This window comes from Amphiura filiformis, chromosome 9 (genome assembly GCF_039555335.1).
Source record: "Amphiura filiformis chromosome 9, Afil_fr2py, whole genome shotgun sequence".
NCBI classification, from domain to species: domain Eukaryota; kingdom Metazoa; phylum Echinodermata; class Ophiuroidea; order Amphilepidida; family Amphiuridae; genus Amphiura; species Amphiura filiformis.
This window is the reverse complement of record NC_092636.1, coordinates 23874005-23886448: the sequence shown is the minus strand read 5'-3', so window position 1 is coordinate 23886448 and position 12444 is coordinate 23874005. Positions and strand designations below refer to the sequence as shown.

Below are 12444 nucleotides of genomic sequence, written 5' to 3'. Positions count from 1 at the left end.
AATCAAGCAGCGCTGACCTCGGATTCTCCCAATACGGTCGATAATCCTAGTGTTTATCAATCAACTAGTCAGCAGGGACCCAGCGGTCATTCAACTTTCCCGCAAGGTCGAGAGTTGCCAACCGCGGCTAACTTCGCGCCCAATCCCAACTTGTATACTACTGTACCACAGACCGGACAGTGGCAACAAGCATGGGGGTGCCAGGAGTTGGTATACCCGTTAATCAAGGGAATTTCCCCAATGCTGGGCCGTGGATGAATCCGGCAGCAATGTGGGGATGTGTTCCTCCTTGGTTTAACCCGCAGATGTTCGGACTTGGACAGACTCAAGTTCAGAATACTCGTGGTACTTCGGGTAGGGAACGTAGAGCACCTAGGTCGGTACCAGTGCGACAGCAGCCGAGTAGGCGGTCGACACCGGTAACGGTAACTAGCGAGCCTACGTTCCCAGTGACACCTAATGCATCGCAAGGTGCAGGCGTGTCCTCCCTTCAGTTGGCGTTATGTCGGGTCTCCTATCAGGTTACACTGAGGGATCGACCATGACAAACACTTCTGAAACACAGGAGTCTGAATCACAGATCGGTGTTGGGTCGGATTCAGATACCAGTGAGGGTGAGGAAGACTCTGGCGAGGAGGGAACGTCACATGAGATGACGTCATTTCCTCCGGCCCGTACTGAGGGCGCAAGTGAGTCAACGTCTAGTGGGGTAGATTCTATACCACCCGGTTTTCCGAAGGAGACCCCGGACACGTTACGTCGTCTAGCTCGTAACTTAGACTTGACGTATGGTCCTGAGGTAACCGAGGAGACACCAAGCGTCCTTCTAGGAGGCTTGGGGGTAGGTAGTGGACTACACATATTATCTGGTGTCACTCTTCCTGCCGAAATACTTGGCTATTGGCATGCTCTTGATAAGAACGGAGATCATCGTGGATCCTTGTCTTATAGAGGGCCGGCCTACGGGAAAACGTTCCGTGTGTCTGAGAAGGACTATAACGGAATGTTCCGGTGCCCAGGTATAGAAGGGGACGTTGCTAAGTTCTTACCTCACCAAGTGAATAAGAACAACCCACAATCGTTCTCCCCATATTGGGAGGAACAATTAAAGTCGGTGGATAATTCTCTCAGAGTATCTACCAGACTTTCAGCCTTTTCTTCTTTGTTGACCTCGAGTGTAGGTCATCAAGTGAAGGAGCTGTGTGGGGAGGATTCCGATCTTTATCGGGATTGTGAGCTAGCGGCAAAGCTTTCCTCTACTATCATGGAGGAATCTATGCTACTGACTCGCAGAGCAGTCCTACTTAGGCGGGAGAACGCTTGTGCCTCGTTGAATCTCGTTTTCAACAAAGACTTGTCAGAAAAGTTGAAAGAGACTCCGGTGGCACAAGCCTCACTTTTTGGTGATGGGTTTTGTTCAGTGGTTGATACACTCGCAACTAAACTCACCCAAGAGAGAGAGTCTTGCAGGAAAAGACTTCGTCTTTAACCAAGAAAGGCAAGTCTAGGAAGAGGAGGTCAAGAGGTCATGCCAAAGTCAAGGTGACCGGACAAGCCTCTTCCAATGTGACGCCACAAGCTCAAGCACCTGCCCGCGCCGCCTCTTCCGCCCCTCGGGGTAAGAAGAGAGCAGGCACAGGAGCGGGCGGCAATCCTCCAAGAGCAAAGTACGCTCGCGGGGGAAAGTCGTCTCGTACCTGAGGGCACGGCGGCCGCGTGTTCACCTTTACTGGTGAACCCTCCGCCCGGGGTTTCCCCACAGGTGGGCGGCCGCTTACAGACATACGCCTGGCATGGGAAACCATCAGCCCGGGCTCATGGGTGCTTGGGGTAGTGAGCAGGGGTTATCAGTTAGAGTTTACCACAACCCCTCCGTCGCAGAACCTGCAGAGGGAGACAAGATTACCAGCCTCTCTAGTTCAGAGGCAGGTACTGCTCTCCGAAGTTTCAAATCTACTTCAGAAAAATGCCATAGTCCCAGTCTTCCCCCCTTTCAAGGGGGTTTTGGTCGAGCTTCTTTCTGGCTCCCAAAAGACTGGAGACTGGCGTCCCATCCTGAATCTCAAACCATTGAACAAATATATCAAACCACGAAGATTCAGGATGGAGACTCTGGCAACTGTTCTGACATGTCCAATCAAAGATTGTTGGGCAACGTCAATAGATTTGAAAGATGCGTACCTTCATGTACCCATCCACCCGAACGACCAGAAATGGCTCAAGTTCATGGTGAGAGACCAGACATACATGTTTCGATGTCTTCCATTCGGTCTTTCCACAGCCCCACGGGTCTTTACTCGTATAGTAAAGACAGTGGCGGCTTATCTGTGCGTTTACCTCGACGACTGGCTGATATACAGTCGGTCGCGGGTAGAGGCTCTGCACCATATAAAAATGGTTCAAGAGACCGTGACGAGTTTGGGTTTTGTGATAAATGTGAAGAAATCAAACTTCGTCCCGACACAGATCCCCAGTTTCTGGGGCCCGTCTGCACTTATCGGAGGGCCTGGCCAGGCCCTCTCCGGAGAGAATTATGAACATAATACAATGCGTCAAGATTCTCAGTGCAGAAAGTCACGCTCCAGCCACTGCTTGGCTAAGAGTGTTAGGACTCATGGCCAGTCTAGTAGACCTGGTGCCGAATTGTCGTATGCATATGAGACCAATTCAGCTGCACCTACTGGCGTTTTACAGACCCAGTTGCCACTCAGTTTACAGGATGGTTCCAATGTCGGAACTGATCCGCGACAAACTCAAGTGGTGGTCCACGACGGCCAACCTGAACATAGGGGTCAGATTTCCTGCCCCCTCCTCAGCTTACCATCACGACGGACGCGTCGAAGATGGGCTGGGGGTCATATTCAGGATCAGACGGCTTCGGGCCTGTGGTCCCCAACGGAAGCCAAGTCTCACATCAACTTGTTAGAACTCTGGGCGGTAGAAAGAACGATCCAGGCGTTCGAAGATCAGTTGATGGGTTGCAAGTTCATAGTGCAGTCGGACAATTCGACGGTGGTAGCATACATCAACAAACAAGGAGGTACAAAATCTCCCCTGTTGTGCATGCACACTCTTCGCTTGTTGAAGAAGTGTCACCATCGAGGAATGTCACTCAAGGCTATCCACATAGCCGGGGTCACAAACATTCTAGCGGACGACCTCTCTCGAGGTCGAGGTGCGGGCCCGACAGAATGGGCACTGTCTCCTCAGGTGGTCCAAACCATCTCCGAGTAATGTTTTATCCGACAGTGGATCTGTTTGCATCAGCAAGCAACCACCAACTACCAGTATATTGCTCCAGGATGCGAGATCCAAGAGCACTGGCGGTAGACGCACTACACTTGAACTGGAGAGGAATGACGGCCTACGCATTTCCTCCAATTTCGCTGCTACAGAGAGTAATACAGAAAATAGCCAGCGAAGATTGCAACATAATACTCATAGCACCCTTTTGGCCAAGGCATCTATGGTTTCGGCCCATGGTGAACCTTCTCATAGGTACACCTCGGTTTCTTCCACAGTTACCAGACCTCCTGAGACAGCAGGATCTGGAGACAGTGGTGCCGACCATTCAGCTGGGTCATCTGAGGTTAACTGCATGGCCGTTATCAGGCAACGCTGCGAGGAGAGCGGCTTTTCACAAAAGCTGCTAACCTCATCGCCCACGGTAGAAAAGACTCAACACTCGGAATCTATTCTGGACGTCTGGGTCGATACTACAAGTGGTGCGAAAAGACAAATTGCTCTCCTGCCAGAGCAACTCAGTCTCAGATAGCCGACTTCCTCACGGAAGTGTTCGACTCTGGCTTACAGGTAGCCACAGTTAGCAACTATAAATCGGCTATCGCAGCGATCCATAGGGGATTTGAGGACGGATCAACTCTATATAAGAATGACTACATCCGTCTTCTCCTCAATGGCATGTACAATTCTCGTCCCCCTAAACGTAGAATCGTTCCTGCATGGAATCTAAGCAAAGTTTTGGAGCTTCTCAAAGGAGCACCATATGAACCGATGAAATCTGCCACGTTACGAGAGATCACTCTCAAAACGGTCTTTTTGGTAGCGCTAGCAACCGGCCGTCGTAGGTCGGAATTGCAAGCTTTATCGTTCAAAACTCTTGTTTTTTCACGCAATGGCGTCTCTATGACCTTTAAAGTAGGTTTCATAGCTAAAAAGTGAACGCCAGACGTTTCAACACGGGTCCATCTTGCTTCCGAGGATTGGCACTAAGTCATCCGTACGAGAAGATAGACTATGGTGCCCTGTGCGGGCTATCGAACACTATATTTATAGGACCAGTAATATTAGGGGATCGACTGACCAACTTTTTATAACCCATGCTAAACCTAACAAGGCAGCTTCGAAACAGACACTAGCACGATGGTTGGTTTCGCTCATAGTAGATGCTAAAGCGTTCGAAGGAACATGTGCCCCTGCGGCACATTCTACTAGAGCAGTTTCAGGCTCGTGGGCATTTCAGAAAGGGGTCACTCTGAACGAGATTTGCGAAACTATATCTTGGAGCACCGCCTCTACGTTTACTGATACATATCTGCGTAATGTCGGAGAGGACGACTCCAGGGTCAAGTTCGCTAAAGCAGTCTTGACGAGGACTTCGACTAACAGACAATAAGGGTAAGATAACAATTAGCATTAATGTCTTAATCATTGATTATCTAACCTTATTTGTTTTCAGGGATGACCAGGTCGTAAGTGTATTGAATAACTTTACTTGTAGACATTCTTGAAATCCTATTGTCTTTTTAGTCTATGTTTTGCTTTTTACGCAATTCTTGTTTTTGCTTTTCAAGCAATTTTCAGGGTTTTTGCTTTTTAAGCAATCTTCTTGGTATCTTGCTTTTTAAGCAAAATGGGATTTTCCTGACCTCGCGTCTAAATAACAGACCGCACCTCTACCACCTATTAGCGGTGCTAGTCAATGTTAATGCAATTTGTATTTGTATCAACATTGAAGGTGGGTAGTTCTATGTATAAGTATGAGTAAAACAAGAGTGTTTTTTCATACTAATAATAGAAGTCTACCCACCTGAATATGTTGATCCCGCCTCCTTTCCCCCCTTGCGGTATGTTATTTCTCTGGGCGGTGGGGAGTGAACAGGGATCGTTGCACGCATGCGCTCAACTCAAAGGGCGCCGATAGGTCGGTCTTAGGGACAGGTCAGAAAAATCTCTGTGTGAGAGGGTTTTTGTGTTTCGCATAATCGGTAGATTAATGCAATTTGTATTTGTATCAACATATTCAGGTGGGCAGACTTCTATTATTAGTATGAAAAAACACTCTTGTTTTACTCATTTTAGGGCACATACAGATTTAGCAGATGGCGTGTTAGGAAGGTTTTTCGGTATATTTGAATGTTTCATGTTTTTGTGTGCTGTTTATCTACTGAAGATAGCATTTAGGCTGAGCGTGCAAATACAGAAGATAGTTCATATATTTATAAATAGATAGCATTGTTATTACCCAATTATTATAACCCCACTGCGTCCTGAATCTTTGCCTCTTTCTGTTACAAAAGTCAACTTTTGCTTGATAATTTCTTTTTTCACTTGAACCATAATGGGCCGCAGTACCCCAACAAACACACAAATGTTTTTAAAACGTTATAAACTCGTTTTGGTTTTGGACATATTATATTAATAACATTTAAATATCGCACATATTATATAAAGATTATAAAAATATTTTGAAAATGTATATGAAAAAAATGATACATTTATACATTTGTATCGCTCCGCATTAGGCCTAATGATTATTTTCTGACCACGCCCCCCAACGCGTGTTGGAAAAGTCTTTTGGTATACTTTGATGTTTTATGACTATTTTTGGCGTTTTGCGCTATGTTAAGGAGAATACACGAAGAACTGTTGATTCTTGAATAATAATCCACGAGGCGTAAGCCGAGTGGATTATTTTCAAGAATCAACAGTTTTGAGTGTATTCTCTGACTTAAACCATTGCTTTATACTAACAACTTAATATTTTCTATAACTGTGGATTCGTAAGTTACTAGTAATAATAAATGGAAAAAGCAAACATTACATTGCTCCATTGTAATTTCTATATCTGTAGATTCGTACATAATTAGACAATCAATAGTTGTTTATACCATGCACTTCTGATGTATAGTACTGAAGTAGATGTGTTTATAGGTCTCTATTTTGCATAACAAGGAAAATTGCCATAATAGTCACGGGTTCATATCAAATGGCCAATAACAAAATCATTGCAGTGTTACACCTGAAGATAGCTAGACCTGTGCTGTGTTCTGTATATTACTACACACGATTTTATTGAAGATGAAGGATGTCCTATCTTCATGATGATTTGCAGTTATTTGCCATATGGAAATTATCGAAAATACTCAGAAGAAAGGATACAAAGCAATGAAACTATTCTCCCGTAAATCGAGTGTTCGGTTTAGGAACAACCATGCAATTATGGAAATTATTTGTTATCTTCGTTGAAATGCATCCCGTATTCATAGTAATTTGGATAATTGCAATTTTTCGATGGAATCATTCAAAGGATATATTGTTGATTCATGGGATTTGTTTTGAAGATGTCTTTCGAAAAGGGAAAAGGACCTAAAACATGATTCTACATTTAGCCGAACAAAGGTAGGCATATGTCCATTTTAAATGTGTAAACAGAGGAAGAATTCGTTTTATTTGGTTGCTCCTATTAATAATACCTACTGTCCCTGAATTTCAGCAGCAGCAAAAAACAAACAAAAAAGAAACCACAACAAAACTTCGCCGCCTTCGACACGGAAAAAAGCCTCGACCTCAACTTCCAGCCCCCTGGAATTCAAATGCAGTGTCCCTATAACCATGCCAACATTATAATATTTAATTATCGGATAGGCCTACTGATCGATATAAGTAAATATTCAAGCATGCCAAAATACCACCAGATGAAACAAAATGCAGTTTGTACACGAAAGAGAAATAAAAATTAAACAGAAAATAGATCTACGGTGGCTTTTATCATTACTAAACATGTGCAAAACAAACAAATAAATAAACAAATAAATAAACAAATAAATACATAGGCCTAAATGCATTGATACAGAATGTGTATTATGTAGCAAAGTTTCCTAAATAAAAAACATGTAAGCGACTGAAATGAAAAGGAAGAAAAAGAAAAAAGAACATCAAAGAAAAAAAAACCGACAAAAGATAAATTTTTAATTAAAATAAGTAGAAAAACAGAACATATAGGCAGCGACTGCCTTTTGAGGAGAGCAAGAGCAATTACTCTCCTAATGCTCTCCTTAAATCTGATATTGGAGAGTGTTTTTACTCTCCTTAGTGAACCATTCTGTCCCTACATTCTATTATAAATGCTCCGAACAGCTCTCCTTGATGGCCCAGAAAAGCTATTTAATGCTCTCCTGAAAATTTCAATTGCCAGTCCCTGCATAGCAAATCTTGGTGGAATAATAGATTTATAACACAAATGAAAGTGTAATGGCCAAGTTACACTAAAAATGCCAAATTTGCGTTGTTATTTTACAATACAATTTTGTCATGTTTGTAGGCCTATACAAAAGCTCGGTATAGGCTATTATAATTTTGGAAAACGTAAGATCAGCGCATGTACAAATAAAATACCCCGGTATTCATTGTATTTTTTAGTGTAAAATGGTTTCATAATTTTTGAATGTTGTTCATTTTATTTTATTTGTTCATGATAATGTTCCTTTTCCTATCACTTAATTTAGAAACAGCCGTAATTCTATTTAATAAACTGTAGATTACATGTTTAGTACGAATCCACACTTCTCTGTACGAATCCACACTTAACTGTAGATTCGTGCAGAAAAGTGTTGATTCGTAGAAAATATTCTACAGTTTATTGAATAGACTGACGTCACAGCAATGGTTTAACTACTGAAGATAGCATTTAGGGCCTATAATATTATTAAATACAATTTATACATTTAGCATTTTTATCTGCCAAATATTATATAGCCCGTCGCGTTCAAAATATTCATATCTTTCTAGTAGTCGCCTTCTGCATTTTATTCTCGATTGTGGTATCATCATTGCATCACATTTTTTTTAAATAGCTCAGCATAATTTGGCCCAATTTTTTTAAAAACATTTTAACGCACGCCCAACTAAAACGCGTATGAGGAAAGTAAATTATATTTTGCGTTAAAAGTATTCGCCCAAATGGACCATATTATGGGTTTCATGTTTAATATTGCAAGATGTTAAAGAAAATTTAAGGTTGGTCTGAACCCTGGAATTATGGAAACTTGCGGGCCTCATCTAAATTGTTGGTCTAAAGTATATAAAAGTATACACATTTAGAATGGCAAAGACTTGATAAGTTCATCTGTGAGGTCAAATTTGGGCCAAAATGCTCATTTTTGGCCAAAAAAATGGTCAAAAAATGCTGAATTTTTTTGTAGACAGCTGATTTTATTAAAAGTTTCTTAATACATAATACTGCCACTAATCAGTGACCTTAATGTACATTTACATGCATTTGATTAATGACATAGGCATTAACAGAGAGTTATAAGAGGATTGGAAAAAAGCAACACTTTAAATAAAAACTAATCAATGCAGAGCAAAATGGGAAACAGAGCACCAAAATGAAGCGAATAGAGCCCAATGCTGACAACTACTGGATTACGACTCAAATTTAGTAGGCCTATCAAACAAACAATCAACACTGAGCTCCACCCGACTCACCCGCTGTCCCGCTCCCCCTCACTCAACATTAAGCAATTTTTACTATTTTACAATGGTTAAAATACACAGGGATTAAATTTTATCATGCCATTAACAGTTGCCAGGATTGCCACCTTTTATTAAACTTTTGTAACTGTAAGCTACATTTTGCTTGGTATTTCAAAACATTGTAATAACATTTAACTTCCCTTTTTAAAACATCGAAATTTGGTCGTTTTTCTGTCATCTTTACTCTATACAAATGAAGTTTTGCCATAGTCAAAATCAGTGTTAAAATAAAATCATGTGTTGATCCAAAAAGAATTAATTGAGGGGTCATAGCTAGATCTATATTAAGCTTCTCTTTTATCCAATCTTTAACGTTATCCCAAAAGTTTCTAGAAATAGTGCAATCCACAAAGAGGTGCTTGATTGTTTCTGGATTTGTCTTACAAAATGTACATAAGTCATCATTTCTCGTGTTCATTTTCAACAACAAAGTGTTTGTGCCTATGATACTCTGATTAATTCTATATTGAAACCATCTCATTTTAATATCAGTAGAAAATTTAAAATTTAAGGTACATATTTTTTTTCCAATCATCATTGTCCATTCCAAATTCCGTTTGCCACTTACTCATTGTATTCTTCATCTTTGATTCAATAGAAATATCATAGAACACTTTGCACCCTTTTCGTTGCTTAAAAAGTAATTCCATATTATATGGCTGAAAAGGCGAGGCTAGTTTGGAGCCTATAGTACCATTGTAATTAAAATTTGATTGAATTGCCCTGACAATACCATTGTATTCCAAGAAATTGGTCTTCACTTTATAAAGTTTTGTAAATTCTGCACTAGACAAAAAAGATCCGTTTACTTTTAAAAAGATTATGCTACGTGTACCTCATTTAATGAGATACACGTAGCACCAAATTGAAATACCTATGAATATGACCTTCATGCCCATTTTACACTGTAACGCATAATACAATTGAGGACATTTACGGCTCATTCGTGGTGTACGGTCACATTTATAAACAGCACACCCCTTTTCTTCCAATGGGCATAACAAACTGATTTACCACCAATCTTTATTTTATCGTTCCACCACAAGTATTGTTTTGCAATACGATTGAAATCCAGATTATTATAATTTACAATGTTTATAAGCGAGGACCAAGAAAGCAGAGTATCATACCAGAACCTGTTATCGATCATGTTTTTCATGTCATTAACACGATTCATACCAAAGCAACAAATATCATCACTTATTACATTCAAACAAAAACGAAATAGCTTAACCCATTTTTGATCACCACAGGCAACTCTCCGAATCCAATTTACCTTTAGAGCATTTATATGCATTTCTACATTTGGCATCTTTACTCCACCATTTTCATAATTTTGTATAAATTGGCTTCTTTTTACTCTGTCTGGCTTGCCGTTCCAAATATATTTATATATCTCATCATTTACCGTTTTGATAAACTCCTTGCTTGGGTTTGGTAGCATTTGAGCAATGTAACTTATTTTTTTCAAAGCCAATGATTTCACAACTACAATCCGTCCCAACACAGTTAAATTTCTTTTTTTCCAACTTGATAACATTTTTCTTATCAAAAGAAGTGCATTATCATAATTATCATTTACCATTTGAGCAAGGTTTGTACTAAAAGAAATTCCTAGAAAATCAAAGCCACCATTGAAATTCCATTTAATTCTTAAATTGTTGCTAATTTTAGTATTTCTGAATTTCTGAGACCCAATCCAAAATGCAACCGTTTTATCTATGTTAATTTTCAAACCAGACATCTCATAAAATGATTGCAATGTTTTAAAGGCACTTTCCAGTGATTTTTCTGTACCATCTAGTATTAATGTAGTGTCATCTGCATACTGCGCAATTTTAAAATTTATGTCATTTATGCAAATTCCTGTTATATCCTTATTTTGTCTTATCATGGAAGCTAATACCTCCGCACATAAAACAAAGACATATGGTGAGAGAGGATCGCCTTGTCTACAACTGCGCTGAATTTGGAATGGTTTAGATATATTTCCATTTATGATTACAGAAGAGGATGCATTCTTATACAAAGCTCTAAACCATTTGCAAATGTCTGATCCGAAATTAAATGCCCTTAAAGTTTTAAGAATAAAATCATGTGAGACCGTGTCAAAAGCTTTTTCAAAATCTATCAGTAAAAGCATCCCAGGAATTTCTTTAACTTCTGTATAGCTCAACAAATCATAAATAAGGCGAATACTTTCACCAATGAATCTATTCGGGACAAAACCTGTTTGGTCCTCCGAAATTAAATATGGCAAAACCGATTTTATGCGGTTTGCAATACAGAGGCCAATTTATATGATACATTTAGAAGTGATATAGGCCTCCAGTTTTTTAAGAACTGGCGGGGCTTATCTCCTTTCGGCAGAAGAGTAACATGACCCCTTTTTTGAACTTGAGAAAGAGACCCATTTTTAAAACCTTCATTTAAAGATCGAAGAAGAAAACTGGATATTTCCAACCAGAAACATTTGTAAAATTCCACTGTAAACCCATCCGGCCCAGGTGTCTTATTGTTCTTCATGTTTTTCAAAGCATAGGTGAGCTCAGAATGAGTAATTTCGCCCTCTAAGGTATTTGATTGTATTTGCGTTAATTTGTTTATGCAAGCATAATCATCAATTTTAACATTATTATTTCCACCTTTTTCTTTATACAGATTTTCATAAAACGATACTACTTCCTTTTCAATCTCATTTTGAGCTGTTACCTCTGTGTTGTTACTTCTCACAATTTTTACCATTATTTTGTTTACAAAGTTTCTCTTTTCAAGATTAAGAAAATATTTGGTGGGTTTTTCTCCCTCCTCTATCCATCGGGCCTTTGTTCGAATAAAGCATCCTTTAATCCTTCTACTACGAATATCTTCAAGCTCATGTTTAGCATTATCTAACTCATTCTTTAAAATTTCAACATTAGGGCTATTTTTCAATGAAGCTTCCTCGTATGACGTATTTAAGTTTTCTATTAATTTGTCAAGTGCTTCTTCAGACTTGTCTATCTCTTTCTTTCGTTTTGATGAGTATGCTATTATAGTAGCGCCTCTGATTTCCAAAAGCAGTGTTTCAAAAAACAGTTGGTCATTAATAGTTAATTCTAACTCATTTGGATCAATATTGTTTATATTTTCTCAGTCATACGGCGAATATTTCAAATATTTTTGGTGAAGTTGGTCAAAATTTAAAAAAAAAAAATGAAAAAACGGCTCCTAGATATTTTTATCTAGTTTTTAAAAATTAAAAAAAAAAATTTTGGCCCAAGAATTTTTTTTATGTTGCACGAAAAAAAAGTGGGCCAAAAAAACCGTTTTTTGGGATTTTGGGCCAAAAATGAGCATTTTGGCCCAAATTTGACCTCACAGATGAACTTATTAAGTCTTTGCCATTCTAAATATGTATACTTTTATATACTTTAGACAAACAATTTAGCAGTTATGAGGCCCAAAAGTTTCCATAATTCAGACCAACCTTAAGGCGTGCAACCGGCGAATTTCGTGGGTAACATTCATCATGTTCCATTAGCAACTTTGCAGCTTATTTGGTCTAGCAAGAAGTTATTTTCAATCCGATGGCACTTCCATCTGATGATGACCTAGATAATGATCTTCTCTAAAAAGGAAAACATTTTTAAAAATGTTCCCCAGAGAGAACTTTGTCCCGCTTCG

General features: G+C 39.6%; 1 protein-coding gene across 1 annotated transcript; it reads left to right on the top strand.

Moving 5' to 3' along the window:
- The first annotated feature begins 2103 nt into the window (after window positions 1-2103).
- LOC140160019 (uncharacterized) lies at window positions 2104-3234 on the top strand. Its single transcript, XM_072183287.1, has one exon. The coding sequence runs from the start codon at window positions 2104-2106 to the stop codon at window positions 3232-3234; it is 1131 nt and encodes a 376-aa protein (XP_072039388.1).
- The last annotated feature ends 9210 nt before the right edge of the window (window positions 3235-12444 follow it).